General features: G+C 39.3%; 1 protein-coding gene across 1 annotated transcript in view; it reads left to right on the top strand.

Moving 5' to 3' along the window:
- Positions 1–27632, top strand: part of Corin (corin serine peptidase) — a 148302-nt gene that overhangs the window by 31451 nt on the left and 89219 nt on the right. The window contains exons 3-5 of the mRNA XM_034982603.2: positions 7358–7445; positions 21303–21507; positions 25081–25752. Of these exons, the coding sequence (XP_034838494.1) occupies positions 7358–7445; positions 21303–21507; positions 25081–25752 (965 nt within the window). The remainder of the gene's footprint in view (positions 1–7357; positions 7446–21302; positions 21508–25080; positions 25753–27632) is intronic.

Below are 27632 nucleotides of genomic sequence, written 5' to 3'. Positions count from 1 at the left end.
ACTGTTTCATAAACTAATATTATATTTTATATGATTTCTAACAATTCAAATCAATTTATAACAATAATCTAACTACAGAATGCGTGATTTTATCCATACAGATTGTATGGATTAAATCAGGGAGCCGGAATGCGACTAGAATAATATGAAAAGGTCGTAAGAAATGTTGGAGGGAAAAGGGTTAGTTCGGGTTATTTACAATCTTTTTGCGTATTCACGTCGTATATGATTAAATTATGCAAAACTCTCACGGCGGACCTCTTGGTCCAAGATCCCAGTGCCGCCAGACGTTACTTGTTTTCTGAGAAAAAAGTGTGGGAAAGAGTAGTGTTAGTGTGTACTAGTGAGGTAACGAATATTCGCATTTGCATTCGTATTTGCGGATATTCGCACACTTTTGCATATTCGCATTAACATTCCCATTCCCAAAATTACTGCAAAAGTTTTGCGAATATCAAAACAATAATTTGGTGTAATTGCAGTGTTGGTTATTGAAAAAAAACCATAAATTTCTTATGTTTTTTAATGTAATAAAAAGTAACTTAGCTCACATTATCAGTCTTCTATTATCATTTGGTAACGGGACTGCCGCCAAGATCGCCAAGCCATAGACAAATGGCGCCAAATTTAAACAAAAACTGAATGTTCGCATTGTTGTCAGCGGATATTTGCATTTGCTTTTGCATCTGCGAATGTCTAAAATATGACACTCGTTATATCACTAGTGTGTACCTATACCGTACGCATATTTGCTTGCTTGTGTCGAGGACCATCTACTAAAGGTGCGTTAAAACATTAGGTAAGTGCTCAGTTTTCTTAAAATCTGAGTGCTGATTTGTATGTATTTTTATCATAATATAAAAATTACAACTCAGACTTTGTAAGATTAAATTATTATTTTTGTGAGCTTTAAAGTGTAGTGTTGAATATTAATAATATCAACAATACTAGCTGATGCCCGTGATTTTGCACGGTTAATCAAAAACTATTGTGCATAAAAATAAATAAAAATATGTTTTAGAATGTACAGGTAAAGCCTTTTCATATGATACCCCACTTCGTATAGTTATCTTACTTTAAAAATTGAAAACACAAATTATTTATTTGTTCATGAACACATTTTTTCTTGTGTGATGTAACCACAAATTCATGGTTTTCTGATTTATTCCTTTACTTGTGCTATAAAACCTACCTACCTACCAAATTTCATGATTCTAGGTCAACAGGAAGTATACCCTATAGGTTTTCTTGACAGACACGACGGACAGATGAACAGACAGACAGAGAAACAAAGTAATCCTATAAGGGTTCCTTTTCCATTTGAGGTACGAAACCCTAAAAATAAAGCATTACAAATGTAACATTTTCATCTGTGATACCATCTCAAATAGGTCCTGCTCAGTATAATGTCGTGCGTCATCGTTAACACGCATAAAATACAGGACCCTGGTTTTCAGCTATGACCCGATCTGTACCCGTAGTACAAGATTTTACGTCTCACCAAACCAAACCAAATTCGAGAGTCGAAATACTTCCGCGTTACAGTAAACTGGATCTTAAATGCCTTGTTTTAAAGCTCAAGTTTGTCTACACTTCTACAGCCAGCGCTCCAAGCGGAAACATTGCGAAATTAAAATCAGTGGCATTGAATATTTGACTTCAATTCAAGGCTGTTTAGGACCATTTTACTGTAACGCGGAAGTATTTCGACTCTCGAATTTGGTTTCGTTTGGTGAGACGTAAAATCTTGTACTATGGGTGCTGAGGTCTGGCGGTACCGGGATCTTGCGTCTTTTATGTAAAACCCTCACGGCGGAACTATGCTGTTTGACGAGGGTCGTGGGGCGCCACGCTCGCCGGCTTGACGGACAGTCCCGATATTAATTTTATTAATTTCGCAATTTGTCTTTGCAACTTTGTAACAATATAGTGCCGAAGTTTTTATTGGCGTCACCATGTTGGACGAAGGTACTCGTAAAACTGAAATTACGGACCGGGTGGAATTTTAAATTAGTTTTGTTGACGCGGTTATTAAATAATCTAAATTCAACATCTAACTATACAGGGTGTAACGCTGGCAACGAAGACAGGTGGTAGTACTGATGATTACTGATATGATATCACAAAAAAACGTGAAAAAATTATATTGAAAAGTCCTATAATTTTGTAAAAGTTTACGATAGCTAGAGGTCAACGAATGTTGCGTAAGTAGGCCATTCGGAGTCAATTCCGCGTCGTAGGCGGGGCATTAACCCGAGTTTTGCACGCTATACATTGCGGGTTTGAAAAGCACTAAATCACTAAAACTACAAAATGAGGCAAATGGTTATTGGTATTGGATTGTGTTTAGGTAGTATAACAATAGCGCTAAGTATTTGCTTGCGTTCTGGTATAAAAGGAAAGCTGACTGACTGATCTATTAAAGCACAGCTCAAACTACTGAACGGATCAGGTTGAAATATGGCATGCAGATAGCCAACTAGCCAACAAGAAAAATGCCACTGTATTCCGAACATTTCACTAGAAATGTTGATATACTTATCAATATCAACTTATGTTGACGTTGTATGACCCACATTACCCGTATTATAAATGCGAAAGTGTGTTTGTTTGTTGGTTTGTCCTTTAGTCACGAGCAACAAATCAACGTGATTTTCTACCCTAGTTAAATACCTGGATACTGACACATTAATTTTTATCCCGGAAAATCAAAGAGTTCCCACAGGATTTAAAAAAATCGAAATCCACGCGGACGAAGTCGCGGGCACCAGCTAGTTCTAAAATATGCTAAAATTATAAATCTTCTTCGTGGTGCTGGAGGCGGATGCTACGGATTCCGTGGACTGCAAAGCGCACAAACGTGTCTATCCTTTCGCAACTCGGAATCACTCCGCTCCATATGTTACCAACGATTGCTCTCATATTTCGGCCACATCGTACGGCGGGGGGGGGGGGGGGACGACGACGACGACGACGACGACGACAACAGCTTAGAAAAGCCCATAGTGACGGGCAACACTGAGGGCAAAAGACCGAGAGGCCGCTCACCAACAAAAAAAATTTTTTTTTTGTTTTTTTTTGTTTTTAACAGAATATTAGCCATATTAAATGACTAATATTCCCCTTTCCTCTCCAATTAAGCGTCAGGCTTGTGCTAGGAGTAGGTACGACAATAGTGCAACGGGCGGGGTTTGAACCGTCGACCTTTCGATTTTCAGTCCACTCCTATACCGGTTGAGCTATTGAGGCTCTAAAAAATGGCCACCGACAGAAGCCGATGGAAACAGATAATCCATTCGAGGGCAGCTTGCCAGGACCACGATCTTCAGCAATGAAGGATCGACCGGAGAGAGAGAGAGAGAGAGAGATAAATCTTCACCAAACTTACATGGTACCAACCTGACAGTACAGCCTTTGTAAAGAAAAAAGAATTGTGAAATCGGTTCAGAAAGTTAATGAGTAGGTAAAGTCAATAAAAAAATATGCTGGTTCTTCTTGGTAGGAACGGGATTCCGAACCAGTGGTAACTTAAACTAGGTAGTTGACGATTCAAAAGCACTTGTAAAAGTTTACGTGAATAATACACTCTATTCTATCCTTATTCTTATAACCATACACGTATTCTCCCTAATGGACCCGAATAATATTAATGGAAACATGTTATCTAGGAGTGAGGGCCTAGAGATGCTTACCTGTTGCAAGACACAGACGGAATGGGGTTTCGAAAGGATTAAGAGTCTTGCTGCTCTTCAAACTACTTATTATTTACTAGCGGATGCTTCGTAGGTACGCGTGGAATTAGGTTTCCAAAAATCCAGTGGGAACTCTTTGATTTCCCGGGATAAAAAGTAACCTATGTCACTCTCCAGGTCTTTTACTATACCCATGCAAAAAATCACGTCGATCCGTGGCTCCATTGCGACGTGATTGAAGGACAAACCAACAGACCTGTAGCATAGAGGAATGTTACTCTATGCCAATTGTCAAAATAGAAGTGACAGATGGGATATCTGTCATAGGGATTTTTTAAGATTAACCTCGGCAAGAGACCATAAATATTAATTACTAAAATCAGTTAATACCTACAGTTTAATAAAAATAAATACGCCAAAGACTTTCTAAACAAGTGTTTCATTCGACAATACAAAACCAACAAACAAACACACATTCGCATTTATAATATGGATAGTGATATTAGTATGGATATAGTAGGAGATTTACTGGAAGGACTATCTCGCACGTATATATTATGCGGCCTAAATCACCAGTAATATGAGAGTTATATCCTATTTAAATGTCATCGTGAAATCGCGACATCGTGTAAATTGTCCCATGCGCTATATTGAGCAGGTTGAAACGTTGTAGTTCACCACATTATATCCCGGCGGTGATCGAGGCCCGGGGTACTACGGGGACGCACCGGGATATTTATGAGGATCAAGCCCCATTATTTACCGAGCTTCATTTTTGTCACTTCCCATATTATAAATGCGAAAGTGTGTTTGTTTCTTGGTTTGTCCTTCAATCACGTCGCAACAGAGCAACGGCCCGACGTGATTTTTTTGCATTGGTATAGTTTAAGATCTGGAGAGTGACATAAATAAAATAAAATAAAAAAGCCTTTATTGTCTAATACGTTAATTCCAATTATCTCTCCTATTACAATAATTTATTTATTTTTACATCATTTTTGATCATAAATTCATCGTAATCGAAACAATATCAATTCATATAAATATATAAGTTCATTCATCGTCATAATAAAATTAGTTTTTAATGTCAAAATTTATGTTTATATGTTATATTTAAGTCCCTTATAATAATACATTCACTCACGCATTAGTCGCCTCAATAGCGTAGGCCTCCCCCAAATCTCTCCAAAGCTCCCTATCTCGAGCTTTCCTCGTCCAGTCCGGTCCTACATTTTGGGCAAAAATATCCCGCCATCTCTTTCTTTATCGTCCTCTTTTCCTTTTTCTGTTTCTTGGAACCCACTCAGTCACCTTTTTTGTCCATCTCATCTTATCCAACCTACAAATATGTCCAGTCACGGCCCGACGTGATTTTTTTGCATTGGTATAGTTTAAGATCTGGAGAGTTAGCCTACTTTATATCCCGGAAAATTAAATAGTTCCCACGAGATTTTTAAAAACCTAAATCCACGCGGACGAAGTCTGTATTGGTACAGAGATAGGTTGCATCGCGGGGAAGGACATAGGCAAGAGTTCCCACGGGATTTTTAAAAACCTTAATCAACGCGGACGAAGTCCCGGGCATCAGCTAGTTTATAATATGGTTAGTGATTTAAATGTCATCGTGAAATCGCTATATCGTCTAAATTGTCCCATGCGCTACATTGAGCAGGTTGAAACGTTTTAGTTCACCACATTATATCCCGGCGGTGATCGAGGCCCGGGGTACTACGGGGACGCACCGGGATATTTATGAGGATCAAGCCCCATTATTTAACGAACTTCATATTGAATTACATCAGGTATAGAGCAATTTGAACATGTAATTATTATGTAGGTTGGTAGATGACATACTGTTGAATAAGTCTTATTTTATACTAGCTAATGCTCGCGACTTCGTCCGCGCGGACTACACAAATTTCAAACCCCTATTTCACCCCCTTAGGGGTTGAATTTTCATTGCTTTTTTCCTTTCTTAGCGGATGCCTACGTCATAATAGCTATCTGCATGCCAAATTTCAGCCCAATTCATCCAGTAGTTTGAGCTGTGCGTTGCTAGATCAGTCAGTCAGTCAAAGGTGACTGACTGACTGACTAAAACGTCTACCATCTAGGCTATCATTACAGTATATACAACAGGGTAATTATAGCTTGTAGTAAAACACTTATATCCTTATAGCTCAAGGAAAGTGTTCTAAAAATACCTTCCTTAATTTAGAGTTGTTTTCACCTGCTTTCCCAGATTGAGATTAATGGTAGGAACTAGGAAGTATTCTCAGAAAGAAAAAGGTATTTTCTCACGATTTATTTTTACCATGAGGATCGATCTTGCTTCTAGTAAGGATGCAAATTCCCTATGGGACCCACAAAAGTTAGAGCAAGTACCTACTCACTAGACATAAATAGCGATGGGTTTTCTTATTCATATATGTATTTTGTATGAATTAACCTTTTTTCATTCTGATAGATGTAGTACCTACGCGATAGGTCGAGATGGCAATGGGGTTGGGACCCCCCGCACACCCGCCTCACACCCCGATTGCCATTACGCCCTGTCGCGTACGATACAATCATGCACTCCTGTACCCGTAGTACAAGATTTTACGTCCCACCAAACCAAACCAAATTCGAGAGTCGAAATACTTCCGCGTTACAGTAAAATGGACCTAAACAGCCTTGAATTGAAGTCAAATATTCAATGCCACTGATTTTAATTTCGTAATGTTTCCGCTTGGAGCGCTGGCTGTAGAAGTGTAGACAAACTTGAGCTTTGAAACAAGGCATTTAAGATCCATTTTACTGTAACGCGGAAGTATTTTGACTCTCGAATTTGGTTTGGTTTGGTGAGACGTAAAATCTTGTACTACGGGTACTGTGCGTATTTACCATTTATTTATTTTGAAATTCGGAATGAATTAATTCAAAATAGGGGTGATGTTAAACTCGCGGGGAAACTTTGTAAATCAATTATACACCTGGAATCTGTTGGTGACTCTAAAAATGTACCGCTATTAAAAGTTTAGATAGCGCGGGAGTTTCCAGCTCAAGTTGTGAATGCTCGCTCGCAACCCATTTTCTGATATAATAAAGAGAATCCATACTAATATTATAAATGTGAAAGTGTGTCTGTCTGTCTGTCTGTCTGTCTGTCTGTCTCCTAGCTTTTCATGGCACAATCGTTCAACCGATTTTGACGAAATTTGGTACAAAGATAGCTTGTATCCCGGGGAAGGACATAGGCTACTTTTTATCCTGGAAAATTGAAGAGTTCCCACAGGATTCTACAAAACTTAAATCCACGCGTAGGAAGTCGCGGGCATCAGCTAGTATTATAATAAGAGAATATCATTATAAGGTCGAAACTCTACTGCATGGTCACTTACCGCCAGGTGAGATCGCAGACGAGGGGTAACTTGTATAATACGCGACAGGTCAAGATGGCAATAGGGGTGTGAGGTGGGGGGATCAACCAATCAGAGGTGATTGCGATCGTGAATTTGTAGCTGTCATTCTCCCGCAATCGCGCAGCTGGTTAGCGCGGAAGCTGTGCGTGCTGTGCGGTTATGCAGGGAGTTCCCATTCCGATTGCCATCTCGACCTGTCGCGTACTTGTTTACCTTTTGAGTAAACTAAGGAAAACTAAAATATACGTATTGTTGTTACAGACTGGCTGACAGTGACTTGGGCGCAGAGCGGTATGCATCTACAGCCAGAACCCGTCGGCGACGACGACGCGGATTCCGTCAGAGGCCGGTGAGAAAATATTCTATTGTTGTAACGAAAAAAAAAAAAAAATGCCTGCTTCTATACAATGGTACTCATTGTATAGAAGCAGGCATTTTTTTTTTCTTTTTATTGAGATACAAGTTAGCCCTTGACTGCAATCTCACCTGGTGGTAAGTGATGATGCAGTCTAAGATGATAGCGGGCTAACCTGGAAGGGGTATGGCAGTTTTTATTAAACCCATACCCCTTTGGTTTCTACACGGCATCGTACCGGAACGCTAAATCGCTTGGCGGCACGGCTTTGCCGGTAGGGTGGTAACTAGCCACGGCGGAAGCCTCCCACCAGACCAGACTAGAAACGCGTGGCCGCCATTTTAGTGACGTCAGCACTAGACTGAAGTTTCGAGCTGATGGTATATTTTCATTTTGGCTGACATCAAAATGACGTCATTTCGATGTTAATGAGACATGGTTCCAGCGCAATAGCAATTTGCGGGACTTATATCTACATAAGATTCGCCATTATCCACCAAAATAGACAAATTCGTATGGCACAACGTGCAGCATGTGATGTGTACCACCTGCCCCTCCACCACCAGATATGCAAGATTTTTTTTATTTTTTTTCATTTTTTCTTTATTATACAAAAAAAAAAAAACTCGTACAATTTTCCTATTCTTACAATTTACAACATCTATTTCAATGTATTATTTCTTATTTCTTCTTTTATGTCCTATATCACTTTAAATTTAAAAACTTTAAACACTTTATTTCATTTCATTTATCCATTTACTCGCCAACTTTATATATTCTATGCCACTGACGTTTAGGTAATATTTAAAAGGCGGTCACTGAAAATCAGCGTTGGGGCGTCTGGTACCTCAGATATTTGCTCTAGAGGTTTGTGTCTGAGGGGCCCGACGTCTCAACACAAGCTGAGTGGCCTACCTGTTCGAGGTGTTGCACTGCTGTACAGGACGATATTGCCTACACCATGTACACCTATATACCTCGAATAAACATTATTCTATTCTATTCTATTCTAAAAGCAATCAACTAAGTAATCAATCAATAAATCCATCAATCAGTTTACGTTTGACAATTTAAATGAATTACTACTCTATCTACCAACTAACAATCAAGACGCACGTCAGGTATTCGTTACTGAGATTTAATACATAAAAATATATCCAAATATAGGGTTATAAAATCAATCGGGGACCCGAGAGCAGCTGGCCTTGGTCAAAGAATTAGTTTGGCCATCCAAAGGGGTAATGCTGCCAGCATCTTGGGTACAATGCCTCGCTGCGGTAGTCTCGATGAGGGTTAAGATTTAATTTAATTTATTTTAGTTTTAATTTAATGTTTTTTTTTATATGGACTCAGTTTAAATAACTCATTTTCGAACTACTTAATTCTAGATTCTAGTTGAAAACAAATACGATACAACAATAGAACAAGAATTGTATTGATAACTATTTGTGGCTTTCCAAATATTGCTATCGTCGATCAAATGTACTTGAGGCATTAATAGGCGTTAGACAAACAAACGGGCCAATTAATATCGTGTAATCTGGTCTACGGGAATATTGTGCTGAGTACAAAGGATACCTTAAGGGTAGTGCCGCTATTGATTATATTGTCATAACAATTTTAGATCTCTTGAGCTTCAGTTTCATAGGTTCTTTCCATAGAACATTTCTGTGGGGGTTTTCAAAGGTCGATGTACAAAATTTCCTGCCACGTACTGCCTGCGTACCTACGATGATGCCCGCGACTTCGTCCGCCTGGAATTAGGTTTTTTAAAAATCCCGCGGGAACTCTTTGATTTTCCGGAATAAAAAGTAGCTTATGTCACTCTCCAGATCTTTATCTATTACCATGCTAAAATCACGTCAGTCCGTTGCACCGTTGCGACGTGATTGAAGGACAAACCAACAAACCAACAAACAAACACACTTTCGCATTTATAATAAGGGTACTGATAGTAGTAGTAGTTGAGAAGTACAGTACGCGGCCGAAAGTAATGTAAATCGACCTTTAGAAGGAGAAAGCAGATTTGTAGAGCGCTGTCCCTGTCGGTGAGACCGACAAAACGTCATATACGTATAAGTGACAGAGACAACGCTTTACAAAGTCAAAATGTCATTCTAAAGACCGATGTACATTACTTTCGGCCGTGTACTGTAAAACATTATTAAATAGCTGTGCAAGTGTGAAAATTTAAAACATATGGCAACAAATCTATAAGAGCACATAAGAGCACTAATTTGTCACATAACGGGTAATTTGTGATGATTAATTAGCAAACTTGCGTGCGAAATATTGTTAAGATATTAAGTTTCAAGCGACTGCAGTTAACGGTGAATATTGCTGGCACTGTGGTTTATGATACCGTAAATTATAGAGCAGCCTTAACGACTCCTAGCAAAACTAAATAGGAACTCTTTAAACAGCAACGATGTAAAATCAGACATCGTAGGTATCTATAGTGTATTTTTTTCAGATACATAAGTTATTGCATCTGAAAAAAAAAACCAGCCAAGTGCGAGTCAGGCTCACGCACCGAGGGTTCCATACTACAGTCGTATTTTTTCAACATTTTGCATGATGATTTTGACTTTGACTTTGAAACAAAAATCTGTTTTAGTATGCACAGGTAAAGCCTTTTCATATGATACCCCATTTGATATAGTAATCTTACTTTGAAAGTTGAAAATACTAATTATTAGTTCATAACCACAATTTTTTGTGTGATGTTACCACAAATTCGTGGTTTTCAGATTTTCCCCCGAATGTCTGCTATAAGACAACCTGCCTTTCATGATTCTAGGTCAACGGGAAGTACCCTGTAGGTTTCTTGACAGACCGAAAGACAGACAACAAAGTGATCCTAAAAGGGTTCCGTTTTTCCTTTTGAGATACGGAACCCTAAAAAGGTAGCGATTTTTCGCAAAATAAAATGCTTTGTACGCTGTCTAATTAGTTTTTTACAAAGGTGCCTTCATGATTATAAAGGTGCCTTCATCTGCCTTTATAAAGGACGATCTTATCTAATAAGCTTGCTTTACGTGCAAATGAGATTTTTGAAATTAAGTGAATATTTACTCTGAATTTCAGCTTCTGATCTTTTGTATATATAATCGCAGAAAGATATTAAGTTCCGGGTCCCGTCCCCCTACACGCGTTTGTTAAAAAAGAGTCGGATTTCATGATAATTTATAATTTATACGGCATTTTTTATGTAACCGCTATTTAGTTACATGTATTTATTTAAGAGCAATTTTCACATGTATGATTTGCTATTTTATCTAAATATATATAATGAAAAGGTGACTGACTGACTGACTGACTGACTGACTGAATGACTGACTGACTGACTGATCTATCAACGCACAGCTCAAACTACTGGATGGATCGGGCTGAAATTTGGCATGCAGATAGTTATTATGACGTAGGCATCCGCTAAGAAAGGATTTTTGAAAATTCAACCCCTAAAGGGGTGAAACAGGGGTTTGAAATTTGTGTAGTCCACGCGGACGAAGTCGCGAGCATTAGCTAGTTTAATAATAAAATAAATAAATAAATAATTTTTATTTCAGGCAATGAAAATACAACCCATAACAATATACACAGTATGAAGCGGATTAAATTAATATTAGAATTGATTAGAATATAATATAAATGTAAAAAAAAATGGAGCTAACAATTTAAAAAACTAATCTAAGTAAAGGTGTTATTTGTCGCACCGATGCAGGTTGGACCAATGTTTTGTATAAGGTTTACTAAGATCCTCTACAACAGCACACAAGATAGCGTTTGTACTGTGTGTCAGTCTTTTCCAGAAGGATGCCGTCCTTGCTCGGAGTATGGCGAAGAAGTCAGGGACTCTTGCAGCAGCAAACATAGCTTTAGCACTGCAGAAACGCGGGTGCATCATTAGGATGCGGAAGGCGTTGTTATATTGTACCCTAAGTGCATTATAGCTGCGCTTGGTAAACTTTGTCCACAGCTGACATGTGTAGAAACATTGACAAAAAGCTTTAAATAACGTCACCTTCACATCATCAGAGCAACGAGCGAATCTGCGCGCTATCATGTTAGCCCGTACCGAAAGAGCCCTGCGCTCCCTCTCCACATCTCTGTCATTTTTTATGTCTTCTGATAAAATATGGCCCAAATATTTAAAGCTCTTAACAACCCGAACCGACGACCCATTCAGATATACCGGCGGAACGGTCTCCGGACCCTTGCCCGCTTTGAAGACGAGCATTTCAGTTTTTGCTACATTATATTTGAGAGCATGTTCTGTAGCAAACTGCTCACAAATATTAAGCAGGAAGCTTTATTGAAAAAATCAAGTCATAATTTAGAGTGATAATTTCGCAGGCATCATCTATAATCATTATCACCAACTGATAGACGTCCACTGCTGGGCATAGGTCTCTTGTAGGGACTTACAGACGCCACGTCCTTACGCCTTGAATCTTTCAACGCTGCGCCTTCCGGTGTGAGATTGCCATTCCAGCACCTCGGGACCCCAACGTCTATTGGTTTTCTGAATTATGTGCGCTGCCCATTGCCACTTCAGCTTCGCAACCCGGTCTATATCGGTTACTCTAGTTCTCCTACGGATCTCCTCATGTCTGATTCGATCACGTAGAGAAACTCCAAGCATAGGTCTCTCCATCGCCCGCTGAGTGACTCTAAGCTTTCTTATGAGGCCCATAGTTAGCGACCATGTGTCGGATCCATAACATGTCATCTAGTTAATAATAACTAGCTTATGCTTGCGACTTCGTCCGCGTGGACCACACAAATTTCAAACCCCTATTTCACCACCTTATAGGGGTTGAATTTTCAAAAATCCTTTCTTAGCGGATGCGTACGTCATAATAGCTATCTGCATGGCAAATTTCAGCCCGACCCGTCCAGTAGTTTGAGCTGTGCGTTGATAGATCAGTCAGTCAGTCAGTCAGTCAGTCACCTTGTCCTTTTATATATTTAGATTAAGATTACAAAACTCATAATAATTATAATTATATGTAATTGCTTCTTTTAAGTTGGTTAAAAATGACACTTGACAAATGAAGATTTTTATCTTCATTCGTCTTTTGTTCGCTCGTCACACGAGGGGTGACGGAGTGGTACAAGCCATGACAGTATATTAATCAATTTTGTTCCTCCCTCCTATCTCATTTGCGCCTCTTTGATAATAAATGACGAAGACAAATTCAAATGACACGCACTCATAGATTTCTTGAACACATTCATAACCTCGTACCATTGACTTATATTACTTCGTAATGGACAGGGCAATTGAACAAACAAAATGGCACCGACTCAGTAGTGCTTTAGCACCAATGCAACCTCAGTGACGTCTGGATTTCAAACGCGTCGTTCATTAGTATTTAAGAGGTGTCGCTGATTTATTTGGTTCCAAAACCTGGTTTGGTTTTATCCCGGAAAATCAAAGAGTTCCCACGGGATTTTTAAAAAACCTAATTCCACGCGGACGAAGTCGCGGGCATCAGCTAGTAATAAACAAAATTCTGTTTAGTTACCGGTAACACGCTAAGATGACATAGAAGAAAATCTAATTAATGATCCCATTTCCAAGAGCAGATTGTTTTGGTAATTAAAAGGTACAATACAAGCAACGGCAACCTTCCTTCGCGTCCCATCGAGCCCCTTGCAGAAGGGGTCGCCATTAGCCGCCTTTCACTGTTGACATGTAATTATCGCCATTGATTGAAAGCTGTGATAGCCTAATGGTTATGCCTAGTGGTTTTCACGGTTTTGGAACCAAATAAATCAGCGCCACCTCTTAGATACTAATGAACGACCCGCTTGAAATCCAGACGTCACTGAGGTTGCATTGGTGCTAAAGCACCACTGAGTCGGTGCCATTTTGTTTGTCTCTCTCTACTGCTACTTTTGATCTGGTGGGAAGCATCGGCCGTGGTTAGTTACCACCCTACCGGCAAAGCCGTGCCGCCAAGCGATTTAGCGTTCCGTTACCTACGATGCCAAAGGGGTATGGGTTTAATAAAAAACTGCCATACCGTTTCCAGGTTAGCCCGCTTCCATCTTAGATTGCATCATCACTTACCACCAGGTGAGATTGCAGTCAAGGGCTAGCTTGTATCTGAATAATGATAAAACATATCCGTTTTAGAGAAGCGACCACCGTTTTCTTTGTCTTCCACGTCCACTTTCTTTATCTGCCTTCTTCCTATACCTTCGTCTATCTTCTTAAGATCGTTGGTCCAGCGAATTAAGAGTTCATCCCACATCCCTGCTGTTATCGCACTTATAATTTACTAGCTTATGCTCGCGACTTCGTCCGCGTGGACTACAAATTTTCAAACCCCTATTTAACCCCCTTAGGAGTTGAATTTTCAAAAATCCTTTCTTAGCGGATGCCTACGTCATAATAGCTATCTGCATGCCAAATTTCAGCCCGATCCGTCCAGTAGTTTGAGCTGTGCGTTGATAGATCAGTCAGTCAGTCAGTCAGTCAGTCACCTTCTCCTTTTATATATATAGACTAGCTGATGCCCGCGAATTCGTTCGCGTGGAATTAGGTTTTTAAAAATCCCGTGGGAACTCTTTAATTTTCCGGGATAAAAAGTAACCTATGTCCTTCCCCGGGATGTAAGCTAACTGTGTACCAAATTTCGTCAAAATCGGTTGAACGGATGGGCCGTGAAAGGCTAGCAGACAGACAGACAGACAGACAGACGGACAGACAGACAGACACACTTTCGCATTTATAATATTAGTATGGATTATCTCTGACAGAAGTGACGTGATCTGTTGCATCACATCTTGTGTCGATTGTATAAATACGGGTGGTTGATGGTTTTAAAGCCAGTACAGTTAGTACAAGATTGAACAATGCATTTATCGTTTATCGTTTCGTTTACTCCTCACGGTCAATGTTTACGTATTGTCCGGCAGTATGAGTTGGCCATAACAGTCAGTATTGGACTCATCGAGTAAAAGAAATAGTAAACGTGATGGTCCAACTCTCGCCACAATTTGTCTCTCTTACACGTTCGCAAAAAAAGGGGGACAGATATACGCTGCCATTTTGTTGAGTTTGGCATTTATTATTTCGTTTATTGACGTTTTTGACAGATTGACAATGACAGATTGACAGCGTGACAATGACAAACAAGTGACAGTCCACCACTTAGTCTATGGTGTGTGTGTCTATGGTAATTGTCTAAGATCACTAAAAACCTCAAGAAACTTGTGTCCAGAGCCAAATTTTCATCAGATTAAAAAAAAAGTTACCGCTTTCTAGTCTGTTACTCTGTCATTGTCAGTAAAAAAATAAATCAAAACAAACCAACGAAACCAACATAACCTTTTATCATAACTGAAACTGAGAGTTGAGACTGAAACAAACGGAACAATCGCTTTAGTTTTAACTAGAAAACTGAAGTTTTACTGATTATTAGGTATATATTATTGTACGTAATACAACTTTGTAGAAACAACTTCGACAAGGAAGCTGACAGAAAAATAAGCTGGGCTGGGCAGCATTTGGAAAATTGCGTCAAGTCTTCAATTCGTCGATACCCCAAAGCCTAAAGACGAAAGTCTTTAATGAATGTGTCCTACCTGTGATGACGTATGGTGCTGAAACGTGGACACTGACAGTTGGCCTTGTCCACAAGTTCAAAGTCGCTTAGCGGGCTATGTTGGGTAACTCTGAGGGACAAAATCCGTAACAACGAAATCCGTTGGATGACCAGAGTGACTGACATAGCCCAACGAATTAGAAATCTGTACTGGCAGTGGGCAGGCCACGTCTGCCGCAGAACCGATGGGGCAGACGTGTTCTGAAGTGGAGACCGCGTATCAGCAAGCGCAGTGTGGGACGACCTCCAACCCGCTGGACTGACGACCTTAAGTAAGTTTACTCTCTCTCTTCGGATCACGCTCACATAATGTACTAATTACTAGGTAATACAAATCTCTTGATCTGAATTTGGACACATAGACAAGTGGCCAGGTTTGAAGAGTATAGTTAAATCATAACATAACTTCATATGTACCTACCTACTTAAATAATTACTGTCTACTAGGTACCTAGCATTAAATGAGTTCAAAAAGGGCTGAGCCATCATTAATAATTATATTTGTTAGAACAGTTTTGACTACTGACCGCTTGATAAATGACAACACATTTTAGACATAATCTTGTGGTACACTGAAGTTAAAGTTGCAATAAAACATCTAGGTAATCTATTACAGAAAGGCAACTCTTTAATAATCAATTCAGTTTTCTTTGTTTAAGACATGTAATTAAGTTCGGGACCTTGAGTTTGAGCTGTATTTTAGTGTATGTATAAAGGTTATCTGTCTATCTATCTGCTGGCTTTTTACAGCTCATCCGTTCAACCAATTTTGACAAAAGGTACAAAGATCTTTCATCCTGGGGATGGATATAGCCTATTTTTAAATAAACTAGGCTCTGAAAATCGAACAGTTCCCACAAGATAAATGAAGTTGCGAGTATAAATTATTTAGTGTGGAGCTTTGTTACATGCTGGAGAAGGAGATGGGCTACTTTTACCCTTTAAATCAGCGCGGATAAAGTCACGGGCATCATCTACTTATTAATTAATATTATAAATAAAACTTAGACCTCATTAAGATAGATAGTAAAATAAGAAGAATAGTTCTTGTCTAATTAGCAATTTAAAAAATTAAAGATCAATAATTTCTATTTTTTCAGTGATAACTGTGGACCAGTTAGTTACGTTATGTTAACAGCCTGTGAATGACCACACCACCTGCCTAATCCACTTTGTTAGAAGAATGCAAGTTGATTTTGCTGCATCAAGACTACACTCTACAGAATCCTCATAAGTCATCTAAGTGCAGTAACACTGCGCAACAAACTACAGTTTTATAACAATATAAAAATTTAATAGTAAATAAATGTTTTTTGTCTCTGCTTTTCTATTATGAACATAGTGTTTTTATAGCTAGTCATGCCATAAGATTCTTTTATAGGCATTTTAATTCATACCTACATACAACGGGCTAGCTTTTGAGACTTGCCGCCTTGATGGAGAAAAGAAGAGGAGATAGGGACGTTCCGGAGTCTCTGGATTCATCCATACAAAACGTGAGTGAGTCTCTGGCTGAAGGAGTGAAGGGGTTGACTTACCCCGCCGCCCCCTACCGAGGCTGTTTTAAGTCAATGACAATTTTATCAAAATTAAAAATCATTTAAAAAAGTATACATCCCCGGCGGAAAATCACTCCTTCCAAGGGAATGATTTCCCTCCCCTCCCTTTTACCTCAGCTACCCCCATCAAGGCTGCACGTTTCAAAATGTTCATACAAATAAACAAAATTGAAAATTGCCTGTTACATTCTCAATAAGCTCATAATTAAAAAAATTGTGAGCTAATCTTTGAAGTGTTGAACCGATTTTGATGAGACTTGGTGCACAAACAGTTGGGGACAGTGTGGCTAATTCTGTTAGACGAGGTCTAAATGTATTGCTATCCTTTTCTGCAGTGCAGGGAGCTTATGAAAGGAACAGCAATACACATAAACCTGTCATTTTAATTTAGTTTTGATCATAGATTCCCAGAAATATCCAGGCAGGCAAATTCCAGAATACTTTTTAACTATTATTAGTATCATCTGAAAACTTACTTTTTTTAGGATGAAATAAAACAAATTAAATTCTTTTGTTTAAATTTAAATTAGATACTATAAGTAGGTAGGTATGCGTATAAGTATTTCACATCAGCTGTAAAATTCATAAGGTGTATTTAAGTAGGTACATCATAAACAGTTCAAATTATATAGGTATTCTACAAGTCTGATGACCCCCAGGTTAGTTGCAGTCTTGACTCTTGAATTAAGTTAGGTTCTAGTGGCCCTAGCTTAGGTAGCTGGAAGATAGGCAACATAATCTGGTAAGTATAGGTTAGGTACCATAGATGATCTGCAACCTGAAAATAATAATTTATTTTAGAAAAATACTTAATATAATAAGCTAGCTAAATTTGGTAGGTAGGTCCATTTCATACAAAATTTTACTAACTTATACCCTTCTATACTAGATTGTGCCCGCGATTTTGTCCGCGAGGACTACACAAATTTCAATTAGATAGATCAGTCAGTCAGCTTTTCCTTTTTTATATATAGATAAATTAAGTACCTACTTTCTTGTTTGTGAATGGATGCAAGTAATGGTAGGTAGTAGGTAGGTATTTTCTGTTATTGTATGTATGTTTCTTAATATACCTGGTAGGTAGGTACCTACCTAGGTTTCTATTCTGGTGAAAAAATGGGTTGATTTTATCAGATGTAGGTACCAACTTATATGTATAATTGAATCATAAATTAATGTAAGTAGGCACCTACTTAGTAGGAAATTTGAGCCACACGTTTGATGTACCTACCCATAAGGCTTAGAATAATATTATGTAGGTATTAGGTACCTAGGTATAGGTAGGTAATAAATTGTGCATATCTTACCTTTGCCTCAATGATCAAGGTGTGACATACTCTTTGTGATCGATCTTACAACGCTACAAGTAAATGCATTCTGCGAGCTATATGTATGGATGGCTATCGCTGCACAAAATGATTCATCCGAGATGCACTATTATCATTATCTATCATTTTAGCCTGTGGATGTCTGTCTTCTACATCCAATCATCGCTGCACAAAATGATTCATCCGAGATGCACTATTATCATTATCTATCATTTTAGCCTGTGGATGTCTGTCTTCTACATCCAGTCATCGCTGCACAAAATGATTCATCCGAGATGCACTATTATCATTATCTATCATTTTAGCCTGTGGATGTCTGTCTTCTACATCCAGTCATCGCTGCACAAAATGATTCATCCGAGATGCACTATTATCATTATCTATCATTTTAGCCTGTGGATGTCTGTCTTCTACATCCAGTCATCGCTGCACAAAATGATTCATCCGAGATGCACTATTATCATTATCTATCATTTTAGCCTGTGGATGTCTGTCTTCTACATCCAGTCTTAAGGCATCCTCATTCAGCCACTTCACGTTAGGTACCTACTCTATAATATGAACGGTCCATCGGTCGGTACCCCACTAGGTACTTGTAGGTATGCTGTGGTACCAAATCTCAACTCAGTAGGAACGCAGGCATGGATTGTTCACTGCCACTTCAACTTGCTGGGTGGTTTCGACTATGTGAGAACCTGTTTCTTTGACGGATGCTCAACCAAGTACGACAGGCATGGATTGTTCACTGCCACTTCAACTTGCTGGGGGGTTTCGACTATGTGAGAACCTGTTTCTTTGACGGATGCTCAACCCAGTACGACAGGCATGGATTGTTCACTGCCACTTCAACTTGTTGGGGGGTTTCGACTATTTGAGAACCTGTTTCTTTGACGGATGCTCAACCCAGTACGACAGGCATGGATTGTTCACTGCCACTTCAACTTGTTGGTGGGTTTCGACTATGTGAGAACCTGTTTCTTTGACGGATGCTCAACCCAGTACGACAGGCATGGATTGTTCACTGCCACTTCAACTTGCTGGGGGGTTTCGACTATGTGCGAACCTGTTTCTTTGACGGATGCTCAACCCAGTACGACAGGCAAGGATTGTTCACTGCCACTTCAACTTACGGGGGGGTTTGGGCTATGTGAGAACCTGTTTCTTTGACGGATGCTCAACCCAGTACGACATGCATGGATTGTTCACTGCCACTTCAACTTACGGGGGGGTTTGGGCTATGTGAGAACCTGTTTCTTTGACGGATGCTCAACCCAGTACGACATGCATGGATTGTTCACTGCCACTTCAACTTGCTGGGGGGTTTCGACTATGTGAGAACCTGTTTCTTTGACGGATGCTCAACCCAGTACGACAGGCATGGATTGTTCACTGCCACTTCAACTTGTTGGGGGGTTTCGACTATTTGAGAACCTGTTTCTTTGACGGATGCTCAACCCAGTACGACAGGCATGGATTGTTCACTGCCACTTCAACTTGCTGGGGGGTTTCGACTATGTGAGAACCTGTTTCTTTGACGGATGCTCAACCCAGTACGACAGGCAAGGATTGTTCACTGCCACTTCAACTTACGGGGGGGTTTGGGCTATGTGAGAACCTGTTTCTTTGACGGATGCTCAACCCAGTACGACATGCATGGATTGTTCACTGTCACTTCAACTTGCTGGAGGGTTTGGGCTATGTGAGAACCTGTTTCTTTGACCGATACACTGCGCACATCACAAATTACGCCGCTGAACCAAATTTAAGTTACACAATCACGACGGTTAGCTTTGACTACCTTCCCAAACATTCTCCTTGCCTCCGTGGGCAAATTAAGGCACTTCACTTATTAAATTTCATCATTTTGTTTAATTATCAATAAGCTTTCACGCTTCTCTCACCGAGTATTTTTTGGTGAGTTACAATTCGACTATCGACTCGTATCCATAAGCGAAAATGACGTCATTTACTAGTTTTAGGACGTCAAACTTAGGACTCGTACTGCCAAATTACTCGATATTGGTATTGGTGTAGGTAAACGCAAACCATTCTCGATGGTGACGTAGTTATGTGGTAATTGGTATCGTAAAGTTGAAAGCTATACTCGCAAACACTCGATCATCTTTAGTTCGCAATATTTCCGCTGTGTCGCTGCCTGTAGATGTATGGAAACAGTCGATTTCGACTTTGGTATTTTTAAAACTATGAAATCTTATACTAACTGTACAGTCTGCTGACTCAACCGACTGCTTTGGTTGTTTGGTTGTAATAGTAATTTTGGTATAATTACTTATTATATATTTTGTAATAGTAATAGTAAAATTCCTATACAATGAAATCGAAATGGAAATGGGCCGGCCATGTTGCTAGACTCACGGACAACCGGTGGACAGTGAGAGTTACGAGCTGGCCAGGACCAAAAGGCACACGTAGTAGAGGAAGGCCGCATTATCGTTGGGACGACGACATCAAAAAAGTGGCGGGACCAAACTGGATGCTCAAAGCCAAAGACAGGGTAAAGTGGGTTTCTCTGGAGGAGGCCTTGACCTGAAAAGGGTTCTTCATAAAAATAAGCATAGTACCTACTAAATTTAAATTATTATTTTATGTTAACGTCTAGTATTTTAAGTTTTATTTAATTAATCCCATAATATTATTGTAAAGAGAAGAAATAAAAGGCTTCTTTTTTTTTTTTTTTTTTTTTTAATAGTAATTTTGGGCCCTGATCAGGTTAATGTTGTAGTTAGGTTAGTATAAAGAGTAAACCTCTCGGTAAGCCTCTACGCGTGTGATCATTATCTGCGCGCGAGTTTAATAAGAGAGGACATTCAAGAAACCAATCCAAACATAAATAGCTTATAATGCCCTGCTTTTCTGTCTGATTTAAACTCACTTCTGGTACCCTTTTACTGCGCTAATTCATTCGTGGCTTTAGCTCCAGTGCCTTCATTCCGTGGTTATATAAGATTTTTTTTTTTTTTTTTTTTTTTTCTTTTTTTTTTTTTTTTTTTTTTATCAAACATAGGTACACTTAAACATACTTACTTACGAGAACTAATACATAAAATACATAATAACAAAACCAATTTGTTAAGTACGTAGGTATACAGAAAAATCGACTGTCCCTAAGCTGGGTATACACCTGTGTTTTAGGCGACAGCACTCTCCTTAAAATTGATGGCTCATTTTATATACAAAAGAAAAGGAATCTGCATGTAAGGTAGATAAGCGGTAAGGTAGATAATTAGAACGGCCATAAAGCCAATTACACTAAGAAGAACTCAGTAGGACGTAGAATTTACTTCAAACCCTAGGGACAGCAACTAAGGTTTATAAACATTGCAGGTACGGACGTGCCGGCAGCTTGGCAGTGACCCCTGGCGAGAAGCTCATGGAGCTGCTTCGACCCAGCGCAGGTACCCCCCGCAGACATTCGACGGCGGCCTGCGCGCCCGCCCAGCCGCGGACCTCGGGCTTCGTGTACTGCCCCTCAGACGCGCTGCCCTACTGCCCGCCCTCGAGGTTCGCGCCACCCAGGACAATTAATAAGGTAAGGTCCTTCTTCTTTCCCTCTTCTCTTGTTTGGTGGCTTTTTGAAGTGCCAAACCAGCACAATGCACTTTGCCAGTGTCAAATAGCTTAAAGGAGATTGGTCGGTGAAAAGTGCCAATTTTCAGAATATTGTAGTATATACATACCTATCTCACACATGTTTATTCGTAAACTAGTCGGGCTAACGGCATAGGCACGGGCATAGGCAGTGGCGTGCAGGTCATAGAGGTATAAATTCACTGCTTACCCCAGTTGTAATAGCTCAACGCAAATTTGACATTTTGACCTGCCAGTAAACAGGTTCCCCTAACTAATGCCTACCCTGGCTTCAAACCCTGTGCACGCCACTGCCATAGGCTACTTTTTACCGGAAAGGGATTTTTAATTACCCTTATCTAATTACTGTACAAATCATGCGGAATGGTGCCAAGAATACTGGCTGCATTTCCGTCAAACTTGTACTAGAACTCGAGGTGTTTGAAATAAGTAATAACAATAAATTTTCTCGCTGATGGTGTGAAGTGATGAAGTACCTCACAATAAAAAATCTTTTAAGATGATGTAACAAAGAACAAACAATTGAATAAACATAGTATATTTACAATTCTATTTGTTGAATTTCAATAGAATTTTTCGGTAGTATCCCAATTCTTAGTAAAAAGTAAATTACACAAACAAAACCCTTATTTCTATTCCTTCGCTATGTTACCCGAGCCCTTTGAATTTCTTTGTATTGTATTGTACTTTACCATCTCGTTAAAAACATTATGAGCTAAAAGTAAGTGAACTATTCAATCAAAGAGTTTTTTACCTGTCCATTAACAGAATAAAAAATATTCTATTCGTTGTCTAAGTAAAAAAAATGCTTTTAAGCTTTTCACTAATTAAATTCAATTTAAATCATATTTTGTTCCGAGTAGTTACTATTGTTGGTTGGTTTTCGATGGTCGGGATACAGATTATAGTGGCGATAATCTTAGATACATCCATACTAATATTATAAATGCGAAAGTGTGTCTGTCTGTCTGCTAGCCTTTCACGGCCTATCCGTTCAACCGATTTTGATGAAATTTGGTACAGCAATAGCTTACATCCCGGGGAAGGACATAGGCTACTTTTTATTCCGAAAAATCAAACGGGTTCCCACGGATTTTATAAAACCTAAATCCACGCGGACGAAGTCGCGGGCATCCTCTAGTCATTTATAATTTATACAGATGATGCCCGCGACTTCGTCCGCGTGGGCTATACATATTTCGAACGCCTATTTTACCCCCTCAGGGGTTGAATTTTTATAAATCCTTTCTTAGCGGACGCCTACGTCATATTTTTTTTTTTTTTATTATTATTATTTAATTAGAATGGCCATAAAGCCCAATTACAATAATTAAACTACGAGTACTAACTAACATAAACATACTTACAAAAAATTGTTAAAATTATAAATTTTAAAAAGCAAAGTTATAAATTTTTATAATAAATAAAAAATATATAAAAATAATAGCCCGATCCGTCCAGTGGTTTGAGCTGTGCGTTGATAGACCTTTTCCTTTTATATATTTTTCATAATATCATAAATTCAGGATCAAATCGAGAGTTCCTTCACTCTAGTTTACTCTGGTGAAGCGATAACGCTTTCGTAGGAAACCCTAGCCTTAGGTAATAAATATTTGACGAGCTCTTCGCAAGGTATCTACAGTTCTTTAGACACCGCGAAAGTTTGATGGATCGATGAGCCTTCATAGGCGTAATTGTAAAGAATAGGCCCGATTGTTTGCACAACAATGGCCCTGATTCTGTTGTCTTTCCCTAAATTAAATTAAGAGTATCTGCATCCTTTTCTTTTTAATAATGCTAAAAAAGGATGGAACATTTAAATTTTACATTTAAAGACTCTAAATTTTAGTGCACGCTACGAATTTAAACCACAGGCTCACGACTGGCAGCTCTAAATCACGAGGTTTGACAGCTTTAAATTAAATTTAAAACTGTCAAACTGTCTGTCTTTTTCATCAGTACATATATTATAAATGTGCAAGTGTGTTTGTTTGCTGATTTGTTGGTTTATTGGTTTTTTGGTTTGTTGGTTTGTCTTTCGAACACGTCGCAACGGTACAACGGATTGACGAGATTTTTTGCATGGGTATAGGAAAAGACTTGGAGAGTGATATAGGCTACTTTCTATCCCGGAAAACCAAAATTCCCACGGGATTTTCAAAAACCTAATTCCAAGCGTACGAAGTCGCGGGCATCAGCTAGTATTATATTATAACTAGAGGATGCCCGCGACTTCGTCCGCCTGGACTACACAAATTTCAAACCCCTAATTCACCCCCTTAGGTGTTGAATTTTCAAAAATCCTTTCTTAGCGGATGCCTTCGTCATAATAGCTATCTGCATGCCAAATTTCAGCCCGATCCGTCCAGTAGTTTAAGCTGTGCGTTGATAGATCAGTCAGTCAGTCAGTCAGTCACCTTTTCCTTTTATATATTTAGATTTCATAAAATTTAAGTGCGCTCAGAATCAGTACCAATGTTTACTTAACTCCCATCGTCTCGAGAGTCGAGAGGGTGTAATCAATATAACCGACGTGTATATTAAATTCCCAAATTGTTTTCTGAAGTATGTTTTATTGAAATTCAGAAACTCAAATATTATTTTCCTTTTATCAGACTAATTGAATATTTTAATACGGCATGAAATCATTAAGCTGAATTAACCAACCTCAACCCGTATTTTATAGGCATCGTGCACACGATAATTATTATTGTACTAACAAGAGGATTGTTTTTCCATTTAACCTGGATGTGTATTTTATACTCGTGTGATGGATGAACATAATTATACCTTTTTTTAAATAGAGATAGGAAACGAGCAGGCCTGCCCTCCGATTGTGTGAGAATAACCATTTCATCGCAATCTCAATCGTCAAGAAATTCTGCCCTTTGATTGGTTGATTCGCTGTTTACATTTTTTCACAGCCAATCAATGGGTAGAATTTCAGGACGATTGCGATAGCCATGAAATGGTTATTCTTACACAATTGGGGGGCTGGTGTTAAGTGATTACCACCGCCCATAAACATTGGCAGCATCAGAGGAACTGTCGATACGTTGCCGGCCTTTTAGGAATTTGTTACATTACTTACATTTTTAATACATCCAAGAAAATCTTTCCGTATTTATTTGGCCTTTCTAAACTACCCTTTCTTTTTAAAAAGTACTTACTTGTTACCAACATAATGGCCCCGATTCCGTTGTCTTTCTCTACACTAAATTTAGAGTATCTGCATCCTTTTCTTTTTAACAATGCTAAAAAGGGACAGAACATGAACTTTACATTTAAAGACTCTAAATTTTAGTGCACGCTACAAATTTAAACAGTAGGCTGTAGGCTCGCGACTGTGCGCTAAAATCACGGGTTTTAACATCTAAAAATTAAATTTTAAAACTGTCAAATTGCGTCTGTCCTTTTCATATTACATTAGTACCTAAGAAGAGGATGCGAATACTCTAAAATTAGGTTGTGCTCAGAATCAGTACTTACCAATATTTTCTTTTCGTTGTTTCAGCTCCCTCCGCCACAAATCCAAATGCCACCACAGCCGCCACCAGTGCCTCAAAGAACAGCACCAGTGGTGGCACCACTACCAGTTCCCCCACCAGCGCCTCCCCGCCGCTCCTCACCACAACCCCCACGAAGAGTTCCACCACCAACCCCGCCAAGACCACTTCCCGCTCCCGTGTCAACAGATCCGAACGGAAATAAAAAAAAACATATCCCGCCTCCCTTAACACATAATCCAATCCCAAATATAACCCCCCCAAAACTAGACTGTAACAGAAATCCCCAACCACCCATTTCAAGACGTCCTACGCAAAAAATACCCGAGACAGCAACATCCCCTTTCTCTCCAACCCCGTTGCCGCAAAATAATCAAATGAAACGATCCCCTAGTTCAGGATCAAACATCAGTGTTAGACAAGACTCCAACGTTTCTTCAGACTCCTTCAGCCAAACATCTTCCCCATCATATACCACAAAGACAATGGAAGCCCCACTGTTACCCCATCAGCACGTCAACAAGAGTCTGAACGCTAAGATAGCTCGAGGGTTGCTGCTGAAGGAGCAACAGGAGAAAGAGTCAGGGAACTCGTCCATAACTAAGAGTATGTCTACGCCAGCCTCCCTGCAGACCATTGTGAGGCTTCAAAATGGGAGCAACATGTCGCTGCATCATAGGGTAAGTCCTTTATATAATATCCTTTATTCTATATAATACTAACGACCCGCCCCGGCTTCGCATGGGTGCAATGTAGATACTAATGTGGTGTCATTGAGGTGTCATTGCCTCGGAAACTCTCAAATGAGAGGATTTTTTTCCGACCTAATTCACATTATTTCAATTTCTCTAGGGATCTCTAATTTTTTGAGAATGTAACTATAGCTATAAACCTTCCTCTTGAATCACTCTATCTTCCGGTGAAAACCGCATTAAAATCCGTTGCGTAGTTTAAAAGATCTACGCGTTCATACATACATACATATATACAGACAGCGGAAGCGACTTAATTTTATACTATGTAGAGACTATGTAGAGTCACAACCGCGACTCGTGCGCGAACCGACTCCCTTGAAAAAGGACCCCGGATGGGTTCGAAACTAGTCGGGCTAACGTCGACTAAACACGTGAGTAAAGCCGGGTCAGATATTATATATAATGGAAATCACTCACGATAGTTTAAACGCTAAAATATCTTTTATATAATACGATATGCGCGTGTTAAATATCCTTTATATAATACGATATGCGCGTGTTAAATATCCTTTATATAATACGATATGCGCGTGTTAAATATCCTTTATATAATACGATATGCGCGTGTTAAATGAATGCAACAGCACGTTTTATAATTACATTCGACATCGAGTTAAGAATATGCAAGTCCGCAGGTTTTAAGTGCTTCTGAATTATTAGTTTATATCACTATAGCACAGTACTTACATATTTTATTATAGTTAAACTAGCTTATCCTGACGACTTCGTCGGCGTGGACTCGGTACATACATTTCAAACCATTTAACCCACTTGAGGACAGAATTTCGAAAAATCCTTTATTAGTGGACTAGCTGATGCCCGCGACTTCGTCCCCGTGGAATTAGGTTTTTGAAAATCCCGTGGGAACTCTTTGATTTTCCGGGATAAAAGTAGCCCATGTCACTCTTCAGGTCTTTATCTACACCCGTGCAAAAAATCACGCCAATCCGTTGCACCGTTGCGCCGTGATTGAAGGACAAACCAACAAACCAACAAACAAACACACTCTCGCAACCTAAATCCACGCGTACGAAGTCATTATCAGCTAGTATTTTTATAAACTAAAAAAATCTGACAAATTGAAAAGTGAATTTAAAATATAATACAGTTGGTATATTAAAACCTCAATGCTACTCATGATTTCGCTCAGAACCTAATAATTTGCGAGGAAAACTTTTAACGCGTCCGGCGATTCATGAAACTTTTATATGCAGAACTGGTTTTCCAGTTTACCAATACACGTGCGACGTGGAACTGGTGTCTGTAAAATGGAATAGAGGTGATCGCACATCTATCAACATGCATATTTATTTATTTATTTAGATACAAGTTAGCCCTTGACTGCAATCTCACCCAGGGTTAGCATGGGCGGGGATATAATTTTCTCCCCGGGGAAAGGATAAAATCTTTATCCCCTCCGACAGCTTTATCCACTCTCCGAGCATGGGCTCACGGGTGGATATAATTATCCATAGTGAATAAAACGGGGGACTTTTCGGTTTTTGGATATTTTCCTTTACCTTTATTGGGTTAATGGTAATTGGTATTTGGGACCTATGTTGGGTTTATGTTGGGGTTCCCAACCATATTCCAAACATAACCCAAACACAACCCAAACATAACACAAACACAACCCAAACATAACCTAAACCCAACAGGTACCGCGAGACATGTTTTGATTTTTTAAGTTCTATGAGAATAAACTTAAACCCACGTCTAATGTCGAGGATAAAATTGTCCCCGAATTAGGGATAAACTTCTCCTCTCCCCTGTTACCGTGCTTTGAGAGGTGGACAAGTAAATTT

The sequence above is a fragment of the Maniola hyperantus genome, chromosome 2 (genome assembly GCF_902806685.2).
Source record: "Maniola hyperantus chromosome 2, iAphHyp1.2, whole genome shotgun sequence".
NCBI classification, from domain to species: Eukaryota; Metazoa; Arthropoda; class Insecta; order Lepidoptera; family Nymphalidae; genus Maniola; species Maniola hyperantus.
The sequence above is the reverse complement of the archived record's forward strand: the minus strand, read 5'-3'. Positions and strand labels throughout refer to the sequence as shown.